The 24,436-nt window shown below is 42.2% G+C and overlaps 1 protein-coding gene across 3 annotated transcripts in view; it reads left to right on the top strand.

Moving 5' to 3' along the window:
* shf (Src homology 2 domain containing F) overlaps positions 1–24,436 on the top strand; it is a 54,949-nt gene that overhangs the window by 6,678 nt on the left and 23,835 nt on the right. For all 3 annotated transcript variants that reach the window (XM_085907489.1, XM_085907488.1, XM_085907491.1), the window contains exon 2: positions 7,736–7,868. In XM_085907489.1, coding sequence (XP_085763615.1) covers positions 7,736–7,868 — 133 coding nt within the window. The remainder of the gene's footprint in view (positions 1–7,735; positions 7,869–24,436) is intronic.

Genomic DNA, 24,436 nt, shown 5'->3' with positions numbered 1-24,436 from the left:
GTTAGAAACCGTATCATGATCGGTAAAGTGTATGTACAGTGCTGAGTGGGCTCCTAAAATGGATGCCCCTTTTCCAATGTTACTTACCAGGAATCATCATCTCTTATTCTAAGAACATGGCTGACTAAATTCAGCCCATCGCCGTAGCTGCAGTTTGAATTTGCATGGAGGCTGACCCAGCTGCACTTTAAACGCCATACAAATTTAAAATTACAGATTGCGCCGCGTGGATATTTAGATAGTTTGTTGCCACTGGAGTCTGGTCAATGATATCACAACTCTGGAAGCTTTCCTATGGAAACTACGCCTGGCTATAAACATGGCTGAGGTATTAGAGCTGGCCCACATAGGCAGCAATGCAAAGATGTGAAGCGCGCAGTCGTCAAATGTGTTCCTAATCTCAAAGTGGGAGTGGGGTTGGTAATAAATTTGCTGTAAGCGTTGCGGCACAGATGTCTCAGAGGGAGAGGAAACTAATGGCTGCGTGTGTTCAACATGAAATCCTTTCAACGTCTACCAAAAAATCCACCGCTCTGGGAGTGAATTGCAACTAAAATAGAAGAGACTTTTACGAATAAATTATCAGCGTACCTTTGGAAGAGTTCCAAGACACGCGACCTTGATTATATCATTGCTCCCCTGACATAAATCACTGTTTGTTTACGCTTGGCAGTCTCATTCAGGTGCTCTGAGATGAGTCTACAATTAGATTAAAGCAAAGCAAATGAATTCACCTGCAAAAAAAAAAAAAAAACAACAACCCGCAGTTGCCCTCAAGTGAAGTGCTCGCACAGCTTGATTGAGAAAAATGTCTTCATAGCAAATACGATAACACGATTAGCTTCTCTAGTCTCTCAGTAGGCCTTTAGAGGGAGGACGTAATTCTCCCTGAGAATGCTCGAGTAGCAATTGTGATGCTTTTGGAAATGTATTCCATAAAGTTTCATTAAAGGTGGCTTTGTGTCAGCGGTAAAAGGCAGTTTTGTGCGCCATCTGCCCAGTCTGTCTGGAAGATATTTAATGCAGTTCAGTCCTGTGCAGTGGTTGCCGTGATTAATGCTAATGAGAATCGCCGCTGACAAACACAACAGCACCGATAGCGGCTACTGCATTGTGCCAAATGACTTACACAAAACAGCCAAGCACTTTGCGATACGGTCAGTAGTTTAGAGACAGACATCTTAATGAGGTAATTAATCAATCTGGATCATTTTGTTTTAAAAATTGCCCAATGGGATTGCGGTTAGCAATTCACAGTTAGGAAATCTGTGTTTTAATCTGTACTTGGAGGTTGCTTGCTATCTCCATGATGGTGTGGGTTTTCTTCAGCTACTCGGGTTTCTGTCCATATCTCTAAACATGTTTTGCAGGGTAGTTGAAAGTCTACATCACGGGTCACCAACCAGGTGCCCGTGGGGATCAGGCAGCCCCCAGGCACCACATGAATATCCCGCAGATTTGTTCTAAAAATAGCTCACCAGTGCGATGTTTTTATTTTACTTCAACAGTTTTTGTTGTGTCGCCAGGCTGCCAGTTTTTGGTTGTTTCCCCGTGTCGAACAAAGCTTGACATGGGCCAAAATTCAGGGTTTAAAACATTCGCACACCCAGACGACCTTTTCGGACTACTCCATGCCTCCAACTTTGTGGCAAATGTTTGGGAAGGCCCTTTTCTGTTCCAGCATGACTGACCTCACAAAGATTCATCCGGACAAAAAGTCCCAGAGCCACACTCCAAGAATCTTGACGAAAGTCCTCCCACAAGACTGAAAGCTGTTATCGCTACCGAGTGCAAACAAGCTCAATCTTTCTTTCGCTTTTACTTTGGTTTGTTTGGCAGACACGCGCCACTTTTCGACTGCATACTACTGATTTGGCTCCACTAACATTGTTACTTCTCCAACTGGTACCACTGGAGACGACATACCAATTTTCCAGCAAACCTTTATATTTTACTCACCTGAATTTAAACTAGTACCACGAAAGAGAAAAAAATGAGAAAAAATATCCCCTCTTCTTGTCTTTTCTCCTTTTTCTGAAGAGCTCCTGCCGTTTGCTTGCTTTGCATGCTGACAAACAGAAAAAAAAAACCTTTGAAAGGCCATAATGCAATTGAGCTGCTAAGCACTGTGAAGTATCGGGCAATCAGTGGCTGAAATCCCTCGTGGCATGAAACATAAATCACACACACCAGTCCTTCTCTTTCCCTCCATTGGACAGCCTGAGGACTCTTCTGCCATTCCCAGTGGGGCTTCAACCTTGACGAGCTCCGCTCAATCCTCGCCGCTGCCGTCGCGGAATAAATGTCACGCTCACGTCAGCACAACCCAGGCCTGTCTTGGAATTTGTCCGGTTAACACGTGGCTCATAATTACTGAAGACTGTCGAAAAATAAACCATCAGCGGAGCCTTTGTTAATTAGAAGTGCCACATCACCAGGCCCCTGAGCTCAAATGACAACTAATGCAACCATTACGATTTTTATCTCTCTCCAGCCATATGCCGTCACTCGCTTTCTCTCCCGTAAGTGCACAGAAGGACAATTGCCGTCAATGTTTTCTCCCATGTAATGGAAGAATGAGGGCCCCAATCGAAGTGAAATCGGAGGCGCTTTCGGGTCGTCAAATATTGAGCCAAAGTGGCAGGTGCCAGTTGCGGCGTGGTCGCCTCGCTAATGTTCTCCCTCTGTTCCGCTGATGCGAAGAGGACTTCATTGGCTGAGAACTGCAGCGCATTTCAACAAGTATTGCCTTCGCCTGGGAACAGGCGGATGGATATAAGAAATGGGGTTTTGGAATCTGGGTTAGAGGTACCAATGGGACGTGGCTTAAGCCTTTGCGGTAGTTCTGCCAGATTCTTATTTGACAACACGGGGATGAATTTCACCCTTGAGACAGCAAAGCGTCCATTCAAACTCACCTTTATTAAAGAACTTTGGAGGAGGGCTGAACAAAAAGAACAGAATTTCATATCTTGATATTCATGTCAGATATCTCAGGATTCAGTTGGATTTCGGGTTCAGTGAAAAGTAAGTATTAAAAATATAACAAAAAAGGCCTCCAAGCTTTGATTCCGTGGGGAGTTTTACTCCAGGCTGCGACTTGGCTGCGGTCCCGACACACCCTGGCCATGCCGCGAGGCAGATGGTGCGTCCCCGGGTGATGCCGACTTGCCGCTCACAGCCTCATGCTTTCTCCTGCTGTCGGTTGGTCATTAGCGCCGTGGGACCGGACGGACATTTTGGTGCCGTTTGCAAATACTAACTGCCTCATCTACATCCACTAAGAGTTATCAACGAGGCAACCGGGGATAAGCTGGTGGGGCTTTTTCAGTCAAAGTGATTGCTGGTTCAAATGTAATGAGAATTAATTATTAATGGTGTGGACAACAAAAGACTGGATTATGAGGGCTGGAACTGACCTTCAATTTGTTCCTGTTTGAAACGACTGCTTTAGTTTCTCGCTACTGCCTTCAAAATAGCAAAAGAAAAGCTACTGAAAATGGTCTATACATATTTTGGATCAACCATTCCCCAGCTTCAAGCAAATTATAAACTGTATTTCTAAATAATGTCCAAGAGGTATTTACTGACTTAACTGCGTATCATTTAAACAACGTTAGCGCTCGTATATTCATGTTACACAAAACTGGAGTCATAAACTAGGAATGTTATGAAGAAAGGCAATGTAATGGTAAAAGACGAGGTAGACTGACCTAAACTAGTCTCTCATTACATCCCACGGAACGTAAACATAGACACACACAACATTGCAACCACGTTAGCATCCATTAAGACTCATTGTTGGTATTGAAAACATCGCCTCATAAATCAAGTTCGTCTTTCAACCTCAAATATTTTGTACATTGGACAACACCCGGCAATTAACTTGAAGTGATGACCTCTCTTTGAAGAAAAACATGATGTCTTTGTATTAACTGTGAATGGGAATGTAAATTTGTGTCTTGACTGATGACCAGTTGCGGGGTGTAACCCGCCTCTCAGCCTCCATTTTAAACATGCACTAGCCTTCACATTTGGTTCTGGACTAGTCAGTCTGATACACACGGTTAAATGAAATGCATTGAAAACTGATATTGAATCAAATTGCTCCCGACCGTTCAAATTAGTGGCTCAGCTGGTGTGTTTGATTGCAAAATCCCATTTTTCTTTTTGCCTTCCAAATATCACTGTTAAACTGTCAGTCTGAAATCCCATTTTGATTGCTCGGGAAGGCAAAGCACACACTTTAAAATATTGCAGTTCTTTGAGATTTTATAGCTAAACTCGCCACTCAGGCAACCGTTTGAAGGCTGTTGGCAACGATTTCATCGCTCACTCGTCCTTCGTTTGTCCAACGCTATGTCAACAGGAAAGGCAAAGATGATGTCATGCTTTTGGAGCAGCTCCGCCCGTAACTCAATCAATGATGCTGTTGTTTCCTGAAGCATGCTCAAACATCCTGCGGCTCATGAGGATCCATAACAAGGCAGTAGAAAGTGTTTGAAGACCTTGAGCATAGAAAAGGACGTTTTTGATTTGCAGCTATCGTGAAGCCTTTCATGTCAAACACAAGCCGTTCCAATTGGTTAGAATTCATAATCACTTACCTCATAGGAAATAGTGAACTGAATTTCTTCACCACAGTTTTTTATTTCACGTTTTATTTTCGGTAATGGCTTCTTATTCTAATTCTTCTATCATTATTGTCCACTTATTTTATGGATCGACCAGGACGCATATGTGTCCACAGGGGCAGTGAACTTTACCAAGATTAAAGCTAAATTATCAAATGTTGAATTTTGGTTGTCAGAACCAATTTCCAGAAAAATAATATTGAATGGTCAAGTTGCACGGGTGTTCTGACGTTCCGCCATACTTAGTCAAAACCTTTCCCAAGGTATAAATTGACCAGCACATAAAGCCAAGTCATGCTATGCCAGCACAGAGACAAATTACATCACTTTGGGTGTTTTTGTGGGCCATGGCCTCCGACCTCGAACCACTCCATTGAAGTACCACAATCGAATGGGAATTGATGTGATTCATTATGTTTTCATAGTGAGGGTTACTATTTCTCGGGTACGAGCTGCGTAAGAGCTCGGTTTGGCACACGAGTCGGCATTACCGTTGCTCGAGCTTTCATGCTAACTCATGACAAGGCGGTAATCAAACTGCGATCATGATTGATATTTATTTTGCTAAGTGATTTGAGGTCGTATGGGCCCTGAGGTTGTTGTGTTTGTGTTGCAGATGGTTTTCTTTTTTGTTACCTCTATTTGCGAGAGAAACATATGTATTTTATTTTGTGGCGCAAAAACAAACCAGGGCCATGTTTGTGCTGGACTTGAAACTCACAGAAGCATAACATTTGAGGAACCCATAATTATGCTGCGGCAGAACAAGGCCTAGTTATTTTCCCTAAAACAGATGGAAAAGGGCAGCATTGGAAGATAGGAGGATTTAACACACAGTAGCCGCGAGAAAATTTGCCTGTTGTCCTCTAGTTACTATTCATCGTCTGAGAACGTACGGTAAAGATGTCGCTAAGCGGTTTACACGACATTCTGCGAGAATGTAACACGAAAGACAGTTTTCGTTACGAACTTTAGGGGTATTATATTACGTTCCAACGAGCCACGGTTTACCATGTTAAATTAGCTAAGCATGTTCTACTAGCTCTGTCTTTCCTCCTGGCTCGAAGCCAACTTATTTCTATTTGAGCCTGCAGTAACATTAGTCAGTGTGGTAAAGTGATTAAGGTAAAGCTTCCAGGAAGACATTTATTTTCATTATTTTTTTTTTAATCAAATTATCTAGGTTTTTGAAATAATCATTGCGGCCTTCAAGATGACTGTTTTAAGTTCGGAATTCAGACAGTAAATGAACAGAGTACAAAAGTCATTTCCTTTTGTGCAAATAGTGATATATGTAATGACATTTAGAATGAAACATCAACATCTTAAATCATTTCTTGTTCGGCACAACTGCCTCAAGCAGCTCAATATTTTACCACCATGAAAAGTGGAGTTCAAGCTCACAGTAGATTCATATATTATTAGACCAATCCCTATTAGTTACGTTTTCTCTCTCCCAAATAAATTGCGCAGTGGCTGTATTGTATTCTTGTAATCATCGGATAACATTGGGCTTAATATTGTACAATGACTTAATCTGTGATTGGTGGAAAGTGAGCTAAACTGTGACTCAGTCAATGCTTCAAATTGTTGGTGCTTTCCCACTTATATTACAGATGATTACTCGAGGCATGATAGGGTGTGTGTGTGTTTGTGTGCGTGTGCGTATGTCTATCCCTGATTGTTGTTTCAGCACAGCTCCGATGAGTGATATGCTTGTTTATATTTAGTCTAAATTATTTCCCGGCGCTCATGACTCACAGGGTGTCGTGCCCGTCGTGCACCCTGAGGTCGATGCATAAGCATTTGGCTGATTGGACCGATACATCAGTGTTTTACTAGCGCCGGCATGATTTGAAATTGTTAAGTGCCTTGTTTGAGGACAGTGAAGGTAACTCGAAGTCACATCCAGTGTGGTGATGTCATAACGAATGTTATAAAGAGGCTGACATTTTTTTTTTTTGGAAGCTCGATTCTATCGATTGGCGGTGTGACAAGTGCGAGGCGGCTGCTTAGCCTACAGCTTTCCTGTCGCATCTAGTTTTCTCACCAAAATAATCCCAAATATTGACACATTGTGGACTTGTAGCATGCAGCAGCACTGACACGTGAAAGCTGCCGTCACTCTCCATGTTTCTCAGAAACATACCGGAAGGAAGTACAGCGTGTAATAGAAAGTGAACACACCCCTGTTGAAATTGAAGGTTTGTCTAAAAAAAGAACCACAATAAATATTTCAAAACTGACACGAACTAGAACCATCCATTTCCTGTTGCACTTGTTGTCAATGGGATGTACAATTCAGTCTTCAACAGGCTTAACATGTTTGTTTTTCTTCTTAACCATTCTTGGGTGTAAGGCAAGGGAGGCTGCTGTCGAGATTTTAACCCTTAACCTCGAAATTGTGAGGCAGACTTTCTAGCTACTAAACCAAGTAAAATAGACAAAAGTAAATGGAAACGCAATAGCCTTGTCACACTGTCTCTATGAACAGAGAATGTCAAGATGCAATCATATGAAGTCTGGAGTTTGAGAGTATTTTCTAACAGCAAGTACAGACTCCTCGAGTTCCTTTCAAAGGACAAATGTTTACTTTTCAAAAAAAAATATTTCACAGATGCAAATACACCCCCTGAAGGCCCTGTCGATGTACACAGCGTTCCTTCCAGTCTTGGGCCGTGTTCCTCGGGTCTCGGGACGTCCGCCTAATTGCCATCTACTTCGCAAGACTGCAATTAGCTCGGGCTCACTGGCCGGCCGGACGGTTATAAATCTGTCAAATTGCTTGTCCTAAGAAAGACCAACAGGCCTGCTCGAAGCCTCTACTTTTTGAAAAGTGGGCTTGTCACTGTCGTATAATTAGGCCGAGCAGCATTTGCAGAGAGAGCGTGCTGGAAGCCTCACGCTGGGACATTGCGGTGTGCGGGAGCATACGGGCTTATGTATTACTTCATCCGGTGGACTGACTCTGCAGATGTCCAATGCGCACGGCATGCTGCCTTATCTTTCATCGCAACCCTCCTGACACCTCATTGTGTTTAACAGAGCATAAAAAAAAAATAAAAATTGCCGCAATTTCACCTTGTCGTATCCCCTCGCAGCTCATTATCCTGGAGGACTACGCTGACCCTTTTGATGCCGAGCAGGTCGGCGGCACACAGGCCAGCACGGAAAAAGTGACCACAGAAAACGACGGATACATGGAGCCGTACGAGGCCCAGAAGATGATGGCAGGTAAGAACGATGACGTCTTGTCGCCATTTCCCTATCTGTCATATTGCAACGATTTTGTCACACACAGATGAAACATGATGTTGATGTTAAAGTGACTGCCAATCAATTTTGTAGATTGTTTAAAGCCATCCAAAATATTATTGGTATATAATTCTATGAGCAATGACTGAAAAGATACTATAGATTAATTATTTCTAGAAATTATATATATATAATAAATTAACATCAGTATTTGCAAGAAATGAAATTTTCTAATCAATTATTTCATTTATTTTTTCCTATATTTTTATTATTTTGCTATTTTTTTACTTTGATTTATTCAGGGTAGTTTTTTCCTACAATTATCTGTATTACTTTTATTTCATTTAATTATTTTATTTTTTCACATTATTTGTATTATTTTCTTAATTTAATTTAAGTTCTTCATTTTGATATTTTCATTCTTTTTGCAATTTACATCTTAGTGGATTTATTAGCACTGTTTTTTATTTTTTATTCTTCATTTTAATATCCATTTGTTTTTTATTATTTTGTCAACTATTTTTGGGGATATGGGTTATTTTTAAACCATTTATTTTTAAATTATTTATTTTACGATTGTAATACATTTATACATACTATTATTTTCATATATTTTTTTTCAAAACACCTTTATTTATTGTGTTGCATCTTGTATGTTGTCATACAAGATATACAGTAACACAATAAATAAGTTGTGAATTCTGGAGAGTTTTCTTTCATCATCAATTACCGCTTCAGTCTTATCTTTGTCAAACATAACATTACATCACGAGATTGCCACTGTTACTTGACTCTTCATGCTTTGTGCACTTCTTGTTGCAAAGTAATATTGCCAGACTGGGAATTACTAAAGCTCCTCGATGGCCCGGTGCTGCTTTAACATGACAGGTGCAGCAGAGCGTAAAGCAAATGTGTGTCATCGAGGATTTGGAAACATTTTCAAAAGAAGCGACTTGCCAGGCATGATATGATATTCGCCTCCAAGCGATTTACAAAAAAAAAAAAAAAAAACAGGAATAAGGTCGACAGTGGTTCTGAAAAAGGGTTATTTCCTGAAGTACTACATACAAGTGGCTGCATGCTGGGAGTTTCTTGGAAGACCTTTTCTCTTCCTTCTCTTGAGACCACAACAGTTGTGTACTAGGATAAGAATTCAACTGCACCGTTCCACTGCTTCGTCACATGCACATTCATCCTGTGGTTGGGTGAGCAATGACAAAAAAAACAACAAATATGCAACCATAATCGTAAATATATTTTTTAAAGGGGATAAAAAGCATGGCTTACTGTTTTCCCGGAAAGTATGCATACAAGTAGTGGAGGCACAATACCTCTTCGACTTCCGACACAATGTCCCATCACAGATCTACAGCTCGACAAAAGCGTGTCTCTGCGTCTCGTCGGCAATTTTCTTCTCGTGGCCTCCAGACAATCTCTTGTTTTCATCTGTCTTACCAGTTTGACCCTGGCCCAGCCGTTGCCTCAGCCGAGTAAGGAGAAGAAAAAAAAAAAAAACAACAAGGATTTATCGCCTTCTCTTAGCTGCCGGTGGCTGTAAAGAAGAAAAATCAGAGCAACTGGTTTTTTTCTTATGGCGGCACCCGAATGAGTTTTAAATTGAGCTAGATTTGCTTTTATTTTTGCTCGTCTAGAGACAGTAAACTAGGATGGCAGCCGTTGTCGGTGTGATGGAAAGAGTTTTGTAGTTTCTTTCAGAAATGAGATGGTTTTGTTTTCATCCTATTTCATCCTTCGTACTGTTTTGAAATAAGCTTCATGTTTCATGGGTTCGGGTTTTGGAATCCCGAGAGCAATTAATGAAAAAAATACTGTCGTATAGTTGTGTCGGTATATTCTGTACGTATTTATGAAATGAGAATTTTTTATCAATGAGTCAATGAGAAAGTATTTTCACAGCAGTGTGCATATTTTGGAAATGATCTGTAAGCCGCTTGATCTTAAGGGTAATGTGAGATGAGTTTGCAATAATAAAATTTTTTGAGATCATAGTTCTGGGGATACTGTATTTAGGTTTTGAATATCATTTAGGGCGGCATCCATTACTTCCGCATTTCACCTATTGAGTGTTTACTGTACACCACTCTGCCGTGTGAACGTCGCTCGCCGTTGCTGACAGATGTTACTGAACAGCCAAAGCAAAAACTGAACATATCAACAGCAACTTCCCAATTTGCAGCTCATGTCCAGGCTAGTTTTTGATTTAGCACCATAAGCAACGAGCAAAGTCATCCATAAACTCCCTCATAAGGTGGACTCAACCTGTAAAATTCAACGGTGTATAAAAAGATGGAGAGTTGTAAACTATTTTTTTCCCAATTAATTCAAGAGTGGGAGTAAATCAGCTTTTAATTTCCTTGTCAAAAAGCATAAAATGGATAGGGAGTGGAAAGCAGATTTGTTTTTAAACGCAATGATGATTTCTTTATTACACAACTCGCACGCCTTAAATACACAAAGACTGCTGTCGCGCTGGCTTGATTTACGGATGCGTTGGAGGGGCATGTCATGACTTCCTTAACCCGAAACGGCAGCCCAGCCTCCCTGTGAGTGAGTTGCAGGTCTACCTGCAGTCTTGCCAAGACATCCACACCCTTCACCCTGTCTGTATATTTGTGCATGTGTACAGGTCTACGTGTTCCCAGCATGCTTGGCGTGTTTGTCGTGTCTATACGCGTCAGCTATTACAATGACAACTTTCAAAGTCTGTTATTCCAGATTTTTTTCATTTTTTATTTTTATTTTGCTTGTTCGCACGTACACATTTAATGAAGTCTCATTTGAAATTGTGACTGACTCCATGACGATTTCAATATTTTTTTCAACATCCTCAATTTTGTACTTATATTACTATCATGCTGTATGGTTTTTTTCCAAGTGTTAGAATGTTAGTGTTGTGTAGCATTTTTTTCACTTATATTGCTAGCTTGATATGTCAGCATACCAACTGTTAGCATGTTACATTTATTAAATTATTTAATAAATTTATTAATTTTAAATCCGACCTGGCTACAAACTATCATGTAAAATCCTTAGCGATCTGCTGTAACGCAAATTATTTTCATTACTCACTTCATGTTAGCATACCAAGTGTTAGCATGTTAGCAATTATTACATTTTCAATGGAAACCCAACCTACAATAGCTGCAGCTCATGATTTAAAATCCCTAGAAAATGCGCGAAAGGTTGTTTTCTGGGAATAGAAATAAAATGGTCCTTGATAGTTATAAAGCCGCTGAGTCTTGGTGTTAAGACCTTAGCTGCTTTCATTGGGCTTTTCAGCATGGAAACACGCACACACACAAAAAGTTGTATTCACTGGTAGTGACACTTATCCACCGTCATCTGTCAGTGTGTTCATTCCTGAAATACCATAGCAGCTAACTAATCACAGGTGGAGATGCCGAAAGAGACGCCACTTTTGGTTTATGATTACCTTCGTCGGGGAGCTTGGGTTTCATCATCATTCTTTTATGATGTATCGTTTTGCAAAGCAGTTTTCAGGATTCCGAATAAAAGGATGTACTTTAACATATAGACTGTGGTCAGTTGGTCTTAGCGCTTTCCGCGTGCTATGCGTTAGCATACCGACTGTTATCTTTCTCTTTTATCTTGGTAGGCTTGAGCAGCTATCCACTGATGTGTTCTCAATTTTATATTCTTAGGTTGATGCAGATTGCAAGCACATTAACTGTTGGCATTGTTATCATTTCCTGTTTCACTAGAGCCAAAGTTGAAATCGCAGGTAGCAGGCCCATATAAAGTATGTCGGTTGTTTCACCCTTGTGGAGGTATGCGATTTTGCTTACATGTGGTACTAACCCTCTGACATTGTTGAAGCTGTCGAGACTTGTTATGCTGACAAGTACATGGGGCGGCGCTAGTACTCCTGGGGAGCTTTGCGTCAGGGCATTTCTCAATGAACACACGTACACACACCCTTCATCCTCAGTCACTCACTCACTGTGTCAAGCACAGCCCAAAAAAATGTGTGATTTTTCTCACAGTGCAGCATAGTCCTGTTCTGGAAACAGCTCACGTGAATTAGCGCTGCGGTCCAGTATGAAAAAGTTAAATAATCTTTGGCTCAATGATAGAAAGCAAAGTACTTGCGTATTATATTTAAATATAACTATCTGTACTTTATTTATGGCTTTTTTCTGAAAACTTTGTATTCTCTACAAAAGGAAACTGGGTTGGGCTTACTTTCTTTTTGCTTTGTCCAAGGCTCGGTACTCATCTTAGCCTCACTGAATGGCAAATCTATTCTGTACTTTTGCTTGAGTACAAAACCGGAAGACTTTTGCCACCGGTGCTCCCTATTACCGTGTCCAAAGCAAGTAACACCGGCAGTGTGAAATATTTTAGCTCTTCACACTGTGTCAATATTGATTTGTCATGCTCCTCAGGTTATCATCCAAAGGGGCGGGGAAACCCTTCACATTTTCCACAATGATTGAGTCATGCTTGGAAGTTTCTACAGAAACACTCCCGGTGATTCGTAGCATCCAGTTCCAAGAGGCCGAGTCATGGAGTTAGCCTTTTCCGTTACTCATGAGAATGTTGTAACCAAGCCTTTTGTTGACTTAACAGATCCAATGCCGGGAAGACTATCAGCTCAGGAATGTCCTGTTGTGATTTATCAATAATCCATTTCAGGTTGTTTTTCATGGTTCAAATTGTTTGATCGCTCACTTCTGGAGCCTACCTCAGCTGAGTTTGGGGGATAGGCAGGGGCACCTTGGTCCATTTCTTGTTCCATCTCAAGCAACAGATGTTTTTATAATGATTGCGCTATTGACCATGTGACACTTTGGACTGTTTCAACCTGCCTGGTCATTTTGTTTACTCTCAAAGATTTTGTGAGAAATAAATCTGCTTGTGTCACATTGACATAATTTTACCAGAAGACAATGACTGACAGTTATTATACAATGATCTGACAGATATGTACGACCAGCGCGTCATGCGCTTATGTTTATCCGCCATCATGCTGTTATGACAAAGACAAGCATAGGTGAAAAATTAAGAATTTATTATGAATCATAAGACATGAGGAAAGTATTTGTGTTTTGTGTCCATGCGCCCATTCACACGGTATTGAAGTAATTTTTTATCCTTGGGCTCACTGACATGTTTTTAAGACACCGGGAAACTGTTTTAAAGATGAGGAAAAAAAATCCATGTGTCTTGCTGTCATCAGGCTTTCTTTGGTTACATTACTTCACGACGCAACAACGCTCAAAAGACGTGGAGCACACTTCCCACGTATTTCACAAAAAACCCAGGCGCAGGTATCACAGCCTGGTTTTCTAGTGTTTGGCTGAGATTTCTATTTTAAGACAAAAAAAACATCTTAAATATGTCTCTCTCACAAATTAGTTTTTGTTTGTGCTCTGCCATCTTGTTGTGTGTCAAGGCGGGGATTAATGATTCAAGCACACTAGCTTTCAGACTCCAGATTCAATTATGTTCTGGACAAATGTTGTGCAGTTGCTTAACAAAATCCTCTTTAACAGCTGAGGTAGAAAAAGTCGCACAGAACTCGAAACATTCTCTTTATTTATTTATGTCTACAACCAAACAACATTAACACTAAATCCTGAGCTTCATAGAAAAAGTTTCTTTGATTTCTTCAAGAAGCCAACATTTCTTTTTGCTCAGTTTATCTGAGGTACCATGACATCACTTTAGTCCAACTTTTATATCCACCAAATTCTACCCACGATATGTTCTTCCTCAGCCTTTTTTCTCATTTGTCTCTTATCTACTCCTTCTATATAGTGCCTCCTAGTGGTCAGATACACCACATAATTAAGTACTTTGTGTTTCCGGCTACAAACTTTAAAACCAAGGTACATACCAAGCCAAGGTTTTGTGGCATTTCCTTCCACCCCCGCTTGAGAGTTTGCATCTGTTGCTGTCGTGTACCTCAACAGCTGTAGCATGTAAGGCGTGCACTTGCACACCCCCGTGCCCAAAGAGAGCTTTGGCACAGCCCACTGTCAACAGGCCCGTTGCCTTCGCTTAAATTTTAGCGCAGACTTACACACTCGCTCGCACACACAGACGCTTGCCCTGCTATTCGTGCCAGCCATCTGCTTCCCCGTTGATAATTCACTCTCAACAATCAACCTCAAGTCAAGTAGCAGCCTGCGACGGCAAGACGCAAGCTCCGACTTGCGGGCACTTGAGGGCGAATGGATACTTGACATATCCGTTGACCCGCAGGAATGCGTGGATGTGTGAGCGCGGCAGCTGTGTAAACTTCTATCTTGCGTAGAGCGTATCACTGCCTGCTACATGCCATGCAAAAACCGCGACATCCCCAGACGGGGAATAATGGTGTCGTTAATCAAAATGAATGGCTCTAGCCCACCGTGACCTGTGCCAAAGTGGCTGCCCCGTATCCTCCTACTCCTCAGCCACCCAGCTGTAAGGCACGAAGCTCGGCCATTCCATACATTCATCCATCCTTGGCTTGGCACCTGCCTAGCACAGTAGGATATTGGTCAACAGGAATGTGCTGGCTAAGATGCAAGCTTCCTCCCGGTCTTGCCGCTAGACTGCTTCTTTGTTTACATTGTGAGCAGGTTATATGATATTTGACAGCCAAATGATGAAGCGATACATGGTCAGCGGCTCCGGCCACACAGCTGCTAAAATGGTGAAAATGACATGATAGATTATTTGGGTCATTTGTTTGCATGTATCTCAGCTGTTCAAGAAAGGATATGCATGATAGTTGGAAGCAGGGTTCAACGGGTACTCGCATCGTCGTTGTCGTCGGAGCGGATCGTTAGATGGCATAGGCAAAAAAGCTTCAATCTTAAACATTAATCTGCTTCGGACTGGTGCTGGGAGTGTTCCTATGTCAGAGTTTGTTTAAATTCACCCGTCTGACATTGGTACAGCTTGGCTTTAATTTCTGTTCTGTGACTGGTTGTCAGTCTCTTTATGTGCCCCATGATTGGCGTCCAATCCTGCTTGTAGTCTGCCTTTTGCCCAAAGTCAATTTGGAAAGGCTCCTGATCCCCACGCTAAAAAAATAGTGTCAAAAAAGATGGATGGATTGCGTTGCCCATCTGTGAATGATAACTTCAAATCAAAATGGCCAATTTCCTTTTTTTTTTTAAATCTCATGCATGAGTTCTTGAGACTTATTTGTATGTGCAAAATGAAACTTCAAGTCTCTGTGCGAAAGAGCTCCGCATTGACCATCTCAACAGACATCCTGTTGACATTATTTCCGCTTGATTTTGTTTTCACTGAATCCTCACCAACCATTTTTCTTTTGCCTCCCTACCTCATTTCTAAGATTGACTTCCTTTCTTTTCCAGTGTGTGTGCTACATGTTTGCCTCAGCGCACACACGCGTTCGTTCCATCATTCGACTCCGGAGGCAGCCGCCCGGGAATCCTGCTTTCACTTGCATAGACTACGCACTAAGCTCCTTACAGGCCGCTTTGTTGTCTTATAAAACAACCCTCCGAATCTCTCCAGGAGCCAATTTGTTTGTGACATTTACCCAAGGATGACCTTCACTTCCTCGGACACGTGCCGTAATCTGTCCTCCTCGGGCGATCCGGGCCTGATTACATCTTGATTCCACCAGTTACCCTTTCCTCCTTCTATCCAATGTCTACACCCTACCCCGCTAATTGATTGTTGTATCTGCACCAATGTAAATTGGACTCTCACTTGGTTTTAAGGCAGCAAATTAATTAGGAGGGTAAACCGCCACCAGATTACGACCTTATCAGAGCAAGTGGTGTGTGTCTTCCAAGTGTCAAGAAGCAATTACACTGGAGGGTGCCATTCACTCTGCATTAATCTGCCATACATACCCGACCAAGCAATATATCGTCGATACAATAAACAGAGGGAAGATTTAATGCCCGGATGTTTCCATTATTTTGGCAAAAATGTTGTGTTGTTGAGGACTATTTTTCCCATTTTAATTTGCAGGGCTTATTCCGAACTTTTGAATTCTAACTGCTATCACCACGGGATAGGTTTGCAATGCTTGTTCTTAGGTGCTGCCGTCACCAAATAGATTTTTAGCAAAAATTCAATTATTTGCATTTTGCTTTTTCTTTGGTATTTGGTCCCCCTTTTTTTTTTTTTGCGACATTTATGCCAAAGTTTCAAAATGTTGAACACAATCTGGGATATGATCACTTCAATTATCTCTATCTGCTGGTGACCTATTCATGCATATTCTTCAATTACAAATGTTTGGCAGCCTCATCGTCGACGAATACGAGATTCTTGACAGCCGCTTCATGTGACCTTTTCCCTTCATTACTTATTCCATCAAGAGGATAATTATGCTGCGGAAAGGCAAATCGCAGGAAAAAAAACTATGGACGGCTTTCTTTTGGCTGAGAAGTCTGTCTGCACATTTGTCCGACTGACCCCCCTCCGTTCCCTCATTCTGTCTTTGCTCCAATCCCATTTTATCAATCATGGAACGGGCTCGCCGGTGCGGTGAGGTGAGGCGCTGGTTCTACTCGGGGGCTGGCTACTGGGGGTTTTGGGGGGGTGTAATAGGATGGCGCCGCCTGTTAATTTGATATGGTGTGTGTGTAGCCGAGGAGCCTCATTAGGGCCGGCAAGGCGCTCCATTACGAGAGCGCTGGCGGCAACGAAAAGGGATGGGAACGAGGTATGATGTAGGACTTCCCGAGTTTTTCCTCTTTAGACAGCACAGCAAACTAGTTTACAAAAAAAATCCACATTGCCTCTGCGGATTGTAAACAATTTGCTGATAAATCATTTCTATCTCATCAACTCTTAACCGGAAAACCAACATTTTGCTGAAGCATTACATAGAAAAAGTTAAAAAGTAACATTTGCGATGGACAGTTTTTATTTTCGTGCCAAAGAGATTGACAGCGTGCAAAGTGGCAAGATGGAAATGTTTGACGCTGAAATGCAATCACCCGCGCGAGTGAGAATTCATTTCCATTCCGCTGTTGCCTTTTCCCCGACAGCTGTGTGCTACATCGTGCGACCGCTCTCCCCCTGTGGCCCGGCGTACGATGATACGCGGAAACGGACAGAGTGAATTATTAATGTCAAAAATGAGATAAATAAATCTCCCTTTGCCAAATCCAATCATATGTATATGATTCCGCTGTCAGAAAGATTGGCGGTCTGGATAGGAAAACCTTGTGTATCTTCATGGCGCCGTGAATCCCTCCGCCCACAACGTCTCTGGATAATTGACTTGTGCTTTGTATTGACTTTCTGGTGATTGAGGAAGCCTTGGCCAGAATGGAGCCCAATGTCTGGCCTTTCAGAGAAGCTCAATGGAGCTAGCAGGTAAGCCTATTTTAAGTGACCTTTTCCTCAGCACTGAAATGTGGTTAACCTCCAGCTTGGTGATCTGGAGTTACTAATCACGATTGAGGAAACACAACAGTGGAACCTCAGTTTTCCTTCTTTCAACTTGGGAAATGGTGCTCCACCGATATTTTGAGGAAAAAGATGCTTTATAAGGCGATGGATTAACGAATTCAATTCAATAATTGATTTCCGTTTGGTAATGTGTCAGTCGCATGACAAATAGTTTGGTTATGATTTTGCCAGTAGGTAGCAAAGTTTTTTGGGTTGTTTAATTTCTCTTGTAATGTGTTGGCAGGCAATCCAAAAACCCAAGTATTTGAAAAATCCAATCAATTTGTTTAAATTTTTTTATTTTTATGTTTATAAATGTTTGCAGACATTAAGAAAAGAACTAAATCAAGCCAAGTCCCTTTTTGATGGTGAGACATGCATTCATTCAGATATGGAAAGGAAAAAACATAAACACGTCTGCTGCCGGCGTCGCTAATTTGCGGTTTGTGTCGCCGTTGAACCGGCTCATCGTGTTCCATTTAGTCTTGTCGCTTTTTTGCAACGACTGACTAACCAAGCAGGTGTACACGCACACACACGCGTACACACCGACAAATCAGTGTGCATAGACAAGCTCAAATCATTCATAACATTTCTTTTAGTTGTCAGCACTTGGCTTGGAGTTGCTAACACTCACTCAGTAAGTGGCTGTGTTAAAGGTAGCTTGTGATGATTCCACTAGGTGACGGGAAAGTTAAGCTCTTTGAGTTATTCAAAAGAATAAATTACCGTGTGAGTTGATTTCATGTTGCGTTTGATTATGGCCTTAGATAATCTACGGAGCTCGGTAGGTTTCATACCAGAAAATTCATCATGGAGCTCTTTTGTATGCTCTCATTAGGTTGTTTGTCCAGCGACTGTATTTAGAACCCCAAGCGTTCCAGATATTTACATACACTTCTGAAGGTACTAGTCTTGAGCATCTTGATGCATCCGATCTGGCTTAAGGGCTTTGAGACTTAGATATTGACCTCCTTTAGTCCAAACTCCTTGAGAAAATTCCTCAGGTACAAATGGGTCGAATTTGATGGATGGAGTAATTCACTCCTTAATTCAACTGATCTTCTCTCCTGCAACCAAACTGCTTGCTGTTCCAGATATTCTTTACAGTTTTAGTATTATCGTTCTTGCTTTATGGCTGTGAGACCTACTCAAAAAACTTTGACTGGATTTCTTTGGTACCAAGTCCCTGGGGCGAATTCTTGGGTATCAAAGATATGACCAAAAATGTAGTTCTGTTGGAGAACTACATGGACCTTACATCAGTCGTGTATGAAGAGATATAATGTTTTCTTGATGCACTGTGTTGTCAAGAACATCTCAATGACCATCGTTTTATTGTCCCACATCATCCCTTGCTCTTCATAACAACTAGTGACAACGTATCAACGTCTGTGGTCGTTTTTTTTTCTCCACTGATGGAAAGGAAGCCTCAAATCAGTGCTGTTTTCTGCAGCCCCCGATGTCATTATAATCTTCACATGTCATTTAAGCTAAGCACTTGTGGCAGAGACAGAGATGTGTAACTCATACTAGACAACAGATGAATTCCAGAGGCTACTGATTTGTGATAAACATTAGACCAGGACAATATTCTTGACAATTCAAGAAATTGTTTTTCTCTATCATTGTATTTTAAGACTATTTTGATCTTCTTGACAAATACTGTGACTTTTTGATCTTCATTCAGATACTGTGACATTTTGATCTTCTTGACAAATACTGTGACTTAATATAAAAAAAAAAAAAAAACTCTCAGCGGTGAAGCTGAACTAGATGATTGGCTGCATTGCTTCATCACACTCGTACCGGCTACCCCGTCGTGCTCTGTCAGCAAGTCCACATGCCACTGTCAGCTGGCAGGCTAGCAGGGGCATGCAGGTGGGGGTCACAGAACCCTTTAGAATCTCCCCGGGTGTTCTGAAGCCACCCGCCGGCTTGTCATGCCAGGTCAGGCTGGAAGTACACCATGTCCTGAGGAGAAAGACGGATGGGGGGAGCATATGCTCTCTGCAGTATGCTGGTTACTTTTTGAATGGAACCTCTTTGAAGCCAACGACTCAGACAGCACTGGAACTCAAGAATTTTATATTTTCATATTTGCTGGTTTGGATTATTATCCTGCAGTCACGAAAAACAAAACACTTAAATCCTACAGCTTCAATTTGGAGACGCACCCGGTGCATCATTTCCTAAAGAGAGCAAAGCATTGTTATTACTGGTCTGTCTGTCAGAACACAACAATTTCAACCCAACCAAAAAAAAAAATAGATTCGACCTGCCAAAAGTTTGAAAAAGATGCTCTGGAGATGAAAGGCAAAAATTCCAAATATGACTGTATCGACATGTGGCTTCTGACTTGCGCCCGAGGGCAATTTGAATCACAAAGCGCTTCCGATGAGGATTGGTGTGTCTTCCAAGGCTCGGGCCAGACGTGATTTTGCCGCAAAGTCTATTTTAGGTGGGAAACAAGTTTGTGTTCCAAGTGAAGGAATTTTTTTTATGCTGCTCAGTTAAGTCGCTCAGAGTCAACATCAATTACGCATCAGTGGTTTTGGGGGTGCGGTGTATGTGCTCCTGTCACATTTACCAAACATTAGTCTCACATGTGCTGTATGTATGTCACACTACAAAATAAATGTGAGCTGCTGTTGATGAAGAATTATGACGCTTGTACTTATTAGTGGTACCGTGTTCTGTAAATGAGACGCAGTGACGAGCCTCCAGAAAGAGATTCGTGGATGGGCTAGGAACTGAAACGACACATTCGTCTCTGATTACTTTTCAATTTTTTAGGTCCTGACTGTGATTTTTGTAAAAGCCTGCTCAAAATGTTCAAGTTTTATGCTGACATCTCGGGTGATGTCGTTAGCATCGTCGTGTTTCTGATGACAACCTTACTCCCAGATTTTACTTGTGAATATCTCAGCATCCCTTGGGAGACCACTGGAGTAAAATTTGCATTGCGTTTGGAGGGATAGACAGATAAATCGATGCACAAACAGATTTCAAAGTCAGTCTTTCTACTTTTATGCAAATACTCAGCGCGCCATGTGCATCCCAAGGCTAAGCGCGAGGTTCCGTCCTCATTACTTTAAGGATGCAATGCATTTTTACAGGTCTCTACCTCAAGGCCCACATGGATTCCTGGGAGTATTACATTCATGCATGCTAACGGTGCTAATGTTGATTCCTGCAGGCGCACACTATACGATACGGCGTCTTATCGGTCATAAAATGTTTACACCTCTTAAGGACTGACACAATTTGATGTTTTATGACATCAGATGTAGCTTTTTCACGGATGATTCATGACGGAATTTAGGCCAATAAATCCTTCTTGTCGCTTCCGAGCCGATATCCGATAACCCTGATCAGCATATCGCAGTTGCGGGGGGCTGCAGTTTGAGTAATTGGACCCTTTGGGGCTTTTATTGGAGCGCTTGGGTGCCGACTAGCATGACCTAGTATTTCCTGTATTGTGAGGATGCAGACAGCGAGGACTGGCAGTGGGGGTGGGAGGGGAGACAGGGTTGTGGGAAGGGGGATGGCGGGTGCACTGCAGTTATTTGGGACCCTCGTGGCACCCGATCCATTACTCATTCAAACATCTCTGCTTCCAGCCCCATTGGGTATTTTGTTATCATTCCTCAATTTATCAGTTTCCTTACACTTCCAGACAGACCCCCACTATCACCCCCCCATTGTTACCAACTTTACAGCCCGCGCATTTGACTAAATCTCCTGTAGACTGATGAGACTTGTGTTTCAAGGTGGCTTGTTTGTCTCAATCTATCACTTTAGTTGTCGTCTAAAAATTGAGCATCACTATAACGAACAGGATGTGATGCTTTCTCCTGCTTCATTCATAAGAACACGATGACCTATTTCTCCCTCCCCACTCCCCATATAGATAGAGTCCTCCTGGTACATTTCCAGACTTTCCACAGAAGTAGTTTCACTTCTTACATCTCAATGTGACTTTCTATTAAACTCCCTGGCATGCCGGGAAGACATCCAGCTCTTATGCAACACAGGCGGGGTTATCCTGACAAGCGGCGGGCACGGGCTTGACCCAGTGAGTCGCTTTCCTTTGTCAGGATGTCGAGCTGCAGCGTGGGCGGGAGGGAAGCAGGGTGCGCTTCCGCCGTCCATTCACACACTCAAACGGGCCTTGTGGAATCCACACGCCTTTCATGATGGGTTTCCAGACAGTGGGTAAACGTTCAGAGGCAGGTTATAGAAAAGTGTGATTAACTCAAAATATAAAATGTATTTTATTTTATTTTTTTGGTAGTTGAGAAGGAAAAATGCATGACTGAACACTTGAGAGCAAATTAACTCGCCCTTACATGTGTAAACCAAGGCCATGTGCGCTTGTTGCTTGTTACACAAACCACTACAGTCAGCTTCACGGTCACCTAACTCTTAGTCGAGCTTCCTAATGGCCTTATTGAACTCTAGTGACACCCCTGCCTGCAAATAATGTTTACCGCCTGGATTGTTTATCCATTGACAGACAGGAAGTGGGGTGGGGGGTGGGAGGCTAAACTGCAACGGAGAAGGAGGCGTTCGATGGACAAGTGACACTATGTCAACATTTAGGCTGATTATTAATTCAGCAGAAGTGAAGGCCAAGCAAGGTTAAGAGGTGCCCCAGTCAAACTGCTGCTTTGCTTATTAATGGCCTTTGATCAGGAGTCACTGCATTATTAAAATCCGCAAAATGGAAAGTGATAAATCAGATACACCAACGAGGTTGACGATGAAGCTTCCTTGATAAAATGTTGTCTAAACACCACTGAGGCATCTGTTGTGGCACCTGCGACCTTCACGAGGACACGCACTGTAAGGAAATGGATGCACATAGTCTGCGATAATGGAGGTCTGTATGGATGGAGTACAGTTGCAACATTAACACGTCGCTAAACACTAATAACAGACTCGACATCTGATGCCGTTTCAAAGAATGAAGGGACTTGGCGTCATTACGGCAAAAGCATGTGCGGTCGAGGCGTGACGGGAGGTGCTGTGTTTAAGCAACGGGGAGAAAAAAAAACGAGCGTACCGATGACTGCTCACGCCTGAAATTGATAAATCGGGGTGGGGTGTAAAGCCCATCTGTGAGCCGCCATTAAGCGGGCTATCACGTTGAAAACGCTAATGTTTGTTTAATTAAGCCTTGGGCGACAAGGGGATGCTACAGGTGTTGGTGCTTCTCCCAGTAGGTCTTGGCGGGCACAGAACTCCATTGGCGGAACGAGCGATTCTATAGGTCGTTAAAGCTTTGTATGTTTTTAGTCGCGTATCATCTGGCATCCAAGGCACATTCCCATCGCTTGTCGTTCTGGCGGCTCGTTGTGCCTGGTGTACTATCAAGCTTCCATCAGCGTGTTGGCAAAAAAAAAAATGACAGCAAACCTGAGACCAGCTGTCTCAGCTCGTTATGACAATCAACACTGCTGCGATGGTGAAGGAATACACACACGCAGACACTCACACACTGACAGTTTTCATTCGTCGACACATTTAGCTGCCTGTCTTTTGTTACTAATGGAAAAATCGACTTGGCTTTTGAAAGCGCTCAATTAGGTCGAACTAAGTGATAGCAGGGAATTGTGAACGTGGACAAGTAATTATGACATGTCTGCAGATTGCGACTCTAGCATGACAATGAGCTGATTTAGGAGTTAAGTTTTAGCTGTAGCATTAGCACCATTGATTTATTATTATTTCAAAGTAGTGGTACACTGTTGCCCTCTTGTGGTCATTTTCAATTAGAAATTAGAAGGATAGAAAATTGCTACTAATTTCAGGCGAGTTTAAGTAAAATCGCTTTTGGGCTTTAATATTATCTGTCATTGTTTTCTGGGGGGGTTGATTTTCAGGCTAAAATTACAAGTAGTATCGGCACTTGGTATCGGTACATTCAAGATTTGAGAACTCGTACTGATATCGGCCTGAAAAACACCCCTAACTCCCAGAATACTTTGTTTGGAAGTCAAGTCCTAGTCTCTCTGCTTCTATTGCTGGCCGAGACCGTCGCTGTGCATCCCAGAAACTTTAAACATGTACACGTAAGCCTCGGCACATCTTTTTAGCAGTCATGTATTCCGACAATCCACCTTTCATCTGGACTCCCCGTCGCGCTGCGCCTTTGTTTGTTGACAATGGGAGCTGGAAGTGAAGTTCCATTTAGCCAGCATTCATTTCAGTGCCGCCGCCAGCCCGTCGCGGCCACTCCTCACCAAAAAGTACTTCCGCAGATGGCTTTGTTGCTTCTGTTTGTTCATCACGGCTCATCCCACTGTAATGAAATAGCTTTTTTTACAGCCATCTCCTTCCTCGTTTAGAATTCTAGTGGTGTGCAAAGTGCTAAGAGACAAACATGCAGTGCTAGCATCTTTTCACATTACGCTGCAAACCGCTAGAGCATAAGCTAATGTGGGTCCTTTGTTAAAAAAAAAGAAAAAAAAAACTTCTGAAATGGACCTTTTAAATACTATTTTTAAATTGTATTTGTATCTTGATTTAACTTTGTTGGTCCTTGCTGTAGTTTCCCTCTGGGAAAGTTAGACTTCACTTGAACAACTTCTTGCCATATGCTTTGCATTCGGGTCCAACCTTTCGAGGCTTTCGAACAATGTGGCAGATGGTGGATTATCCAAACAAGTGGATAAATAACCTGGTTCCCCTCTGAGCTTGGCCACGATTGAAAGCATCCGAGCGCGCGTCAACTGGCAGCGGCCGTCGCCCACGCATCGCCGCCCCCGTGTGCCACCTCATGTGTCTTCGCCTGTTCCCTTCTGACTTTTTTTGCTGTCAAGCCTCGCTAATTCCTCCGCAACTTGGTAATTTTCGATGCAATACTCTAGCATGACCCTTCATTTCAGTTTTTTTAAAAAGTTGAACACTCCAATCTGTTTTATATTCCCAACTGTATTGCAGTAAAACAATTGTGGTCCTCCCAGTTATGATCAGCACAAGTCATCTAGCAATGTCAAAGTTTAGACCTTGATTGTGATGCATTGCTGCTCCACTGAGCGATCCATTCATCTTAATGGTGATCAAATGCCTTTTCCCCAATTGGATTGCATTCCACACATGCCTGCAGACAAATATTCTCT

The sequence above is a fragment of the Syngnathus leptorhynchus genome, chromosome 3 (assembly GCF_054491065.1).
Source record: "Syngnathus leptorhynchus isolate UIUO chromosome 3, UIUO_Slep, whole genome shotgun sequence".
NCBI lineage: Eukaryota > Metazoa > Chordata > Actinopteri > Syngnathiformes > Syngnathidae > Syngnathus > Syngnathus leptorhynchus.
This window is presented reverse-complemented; position numbering and strand designations above follow the sequence as displayed.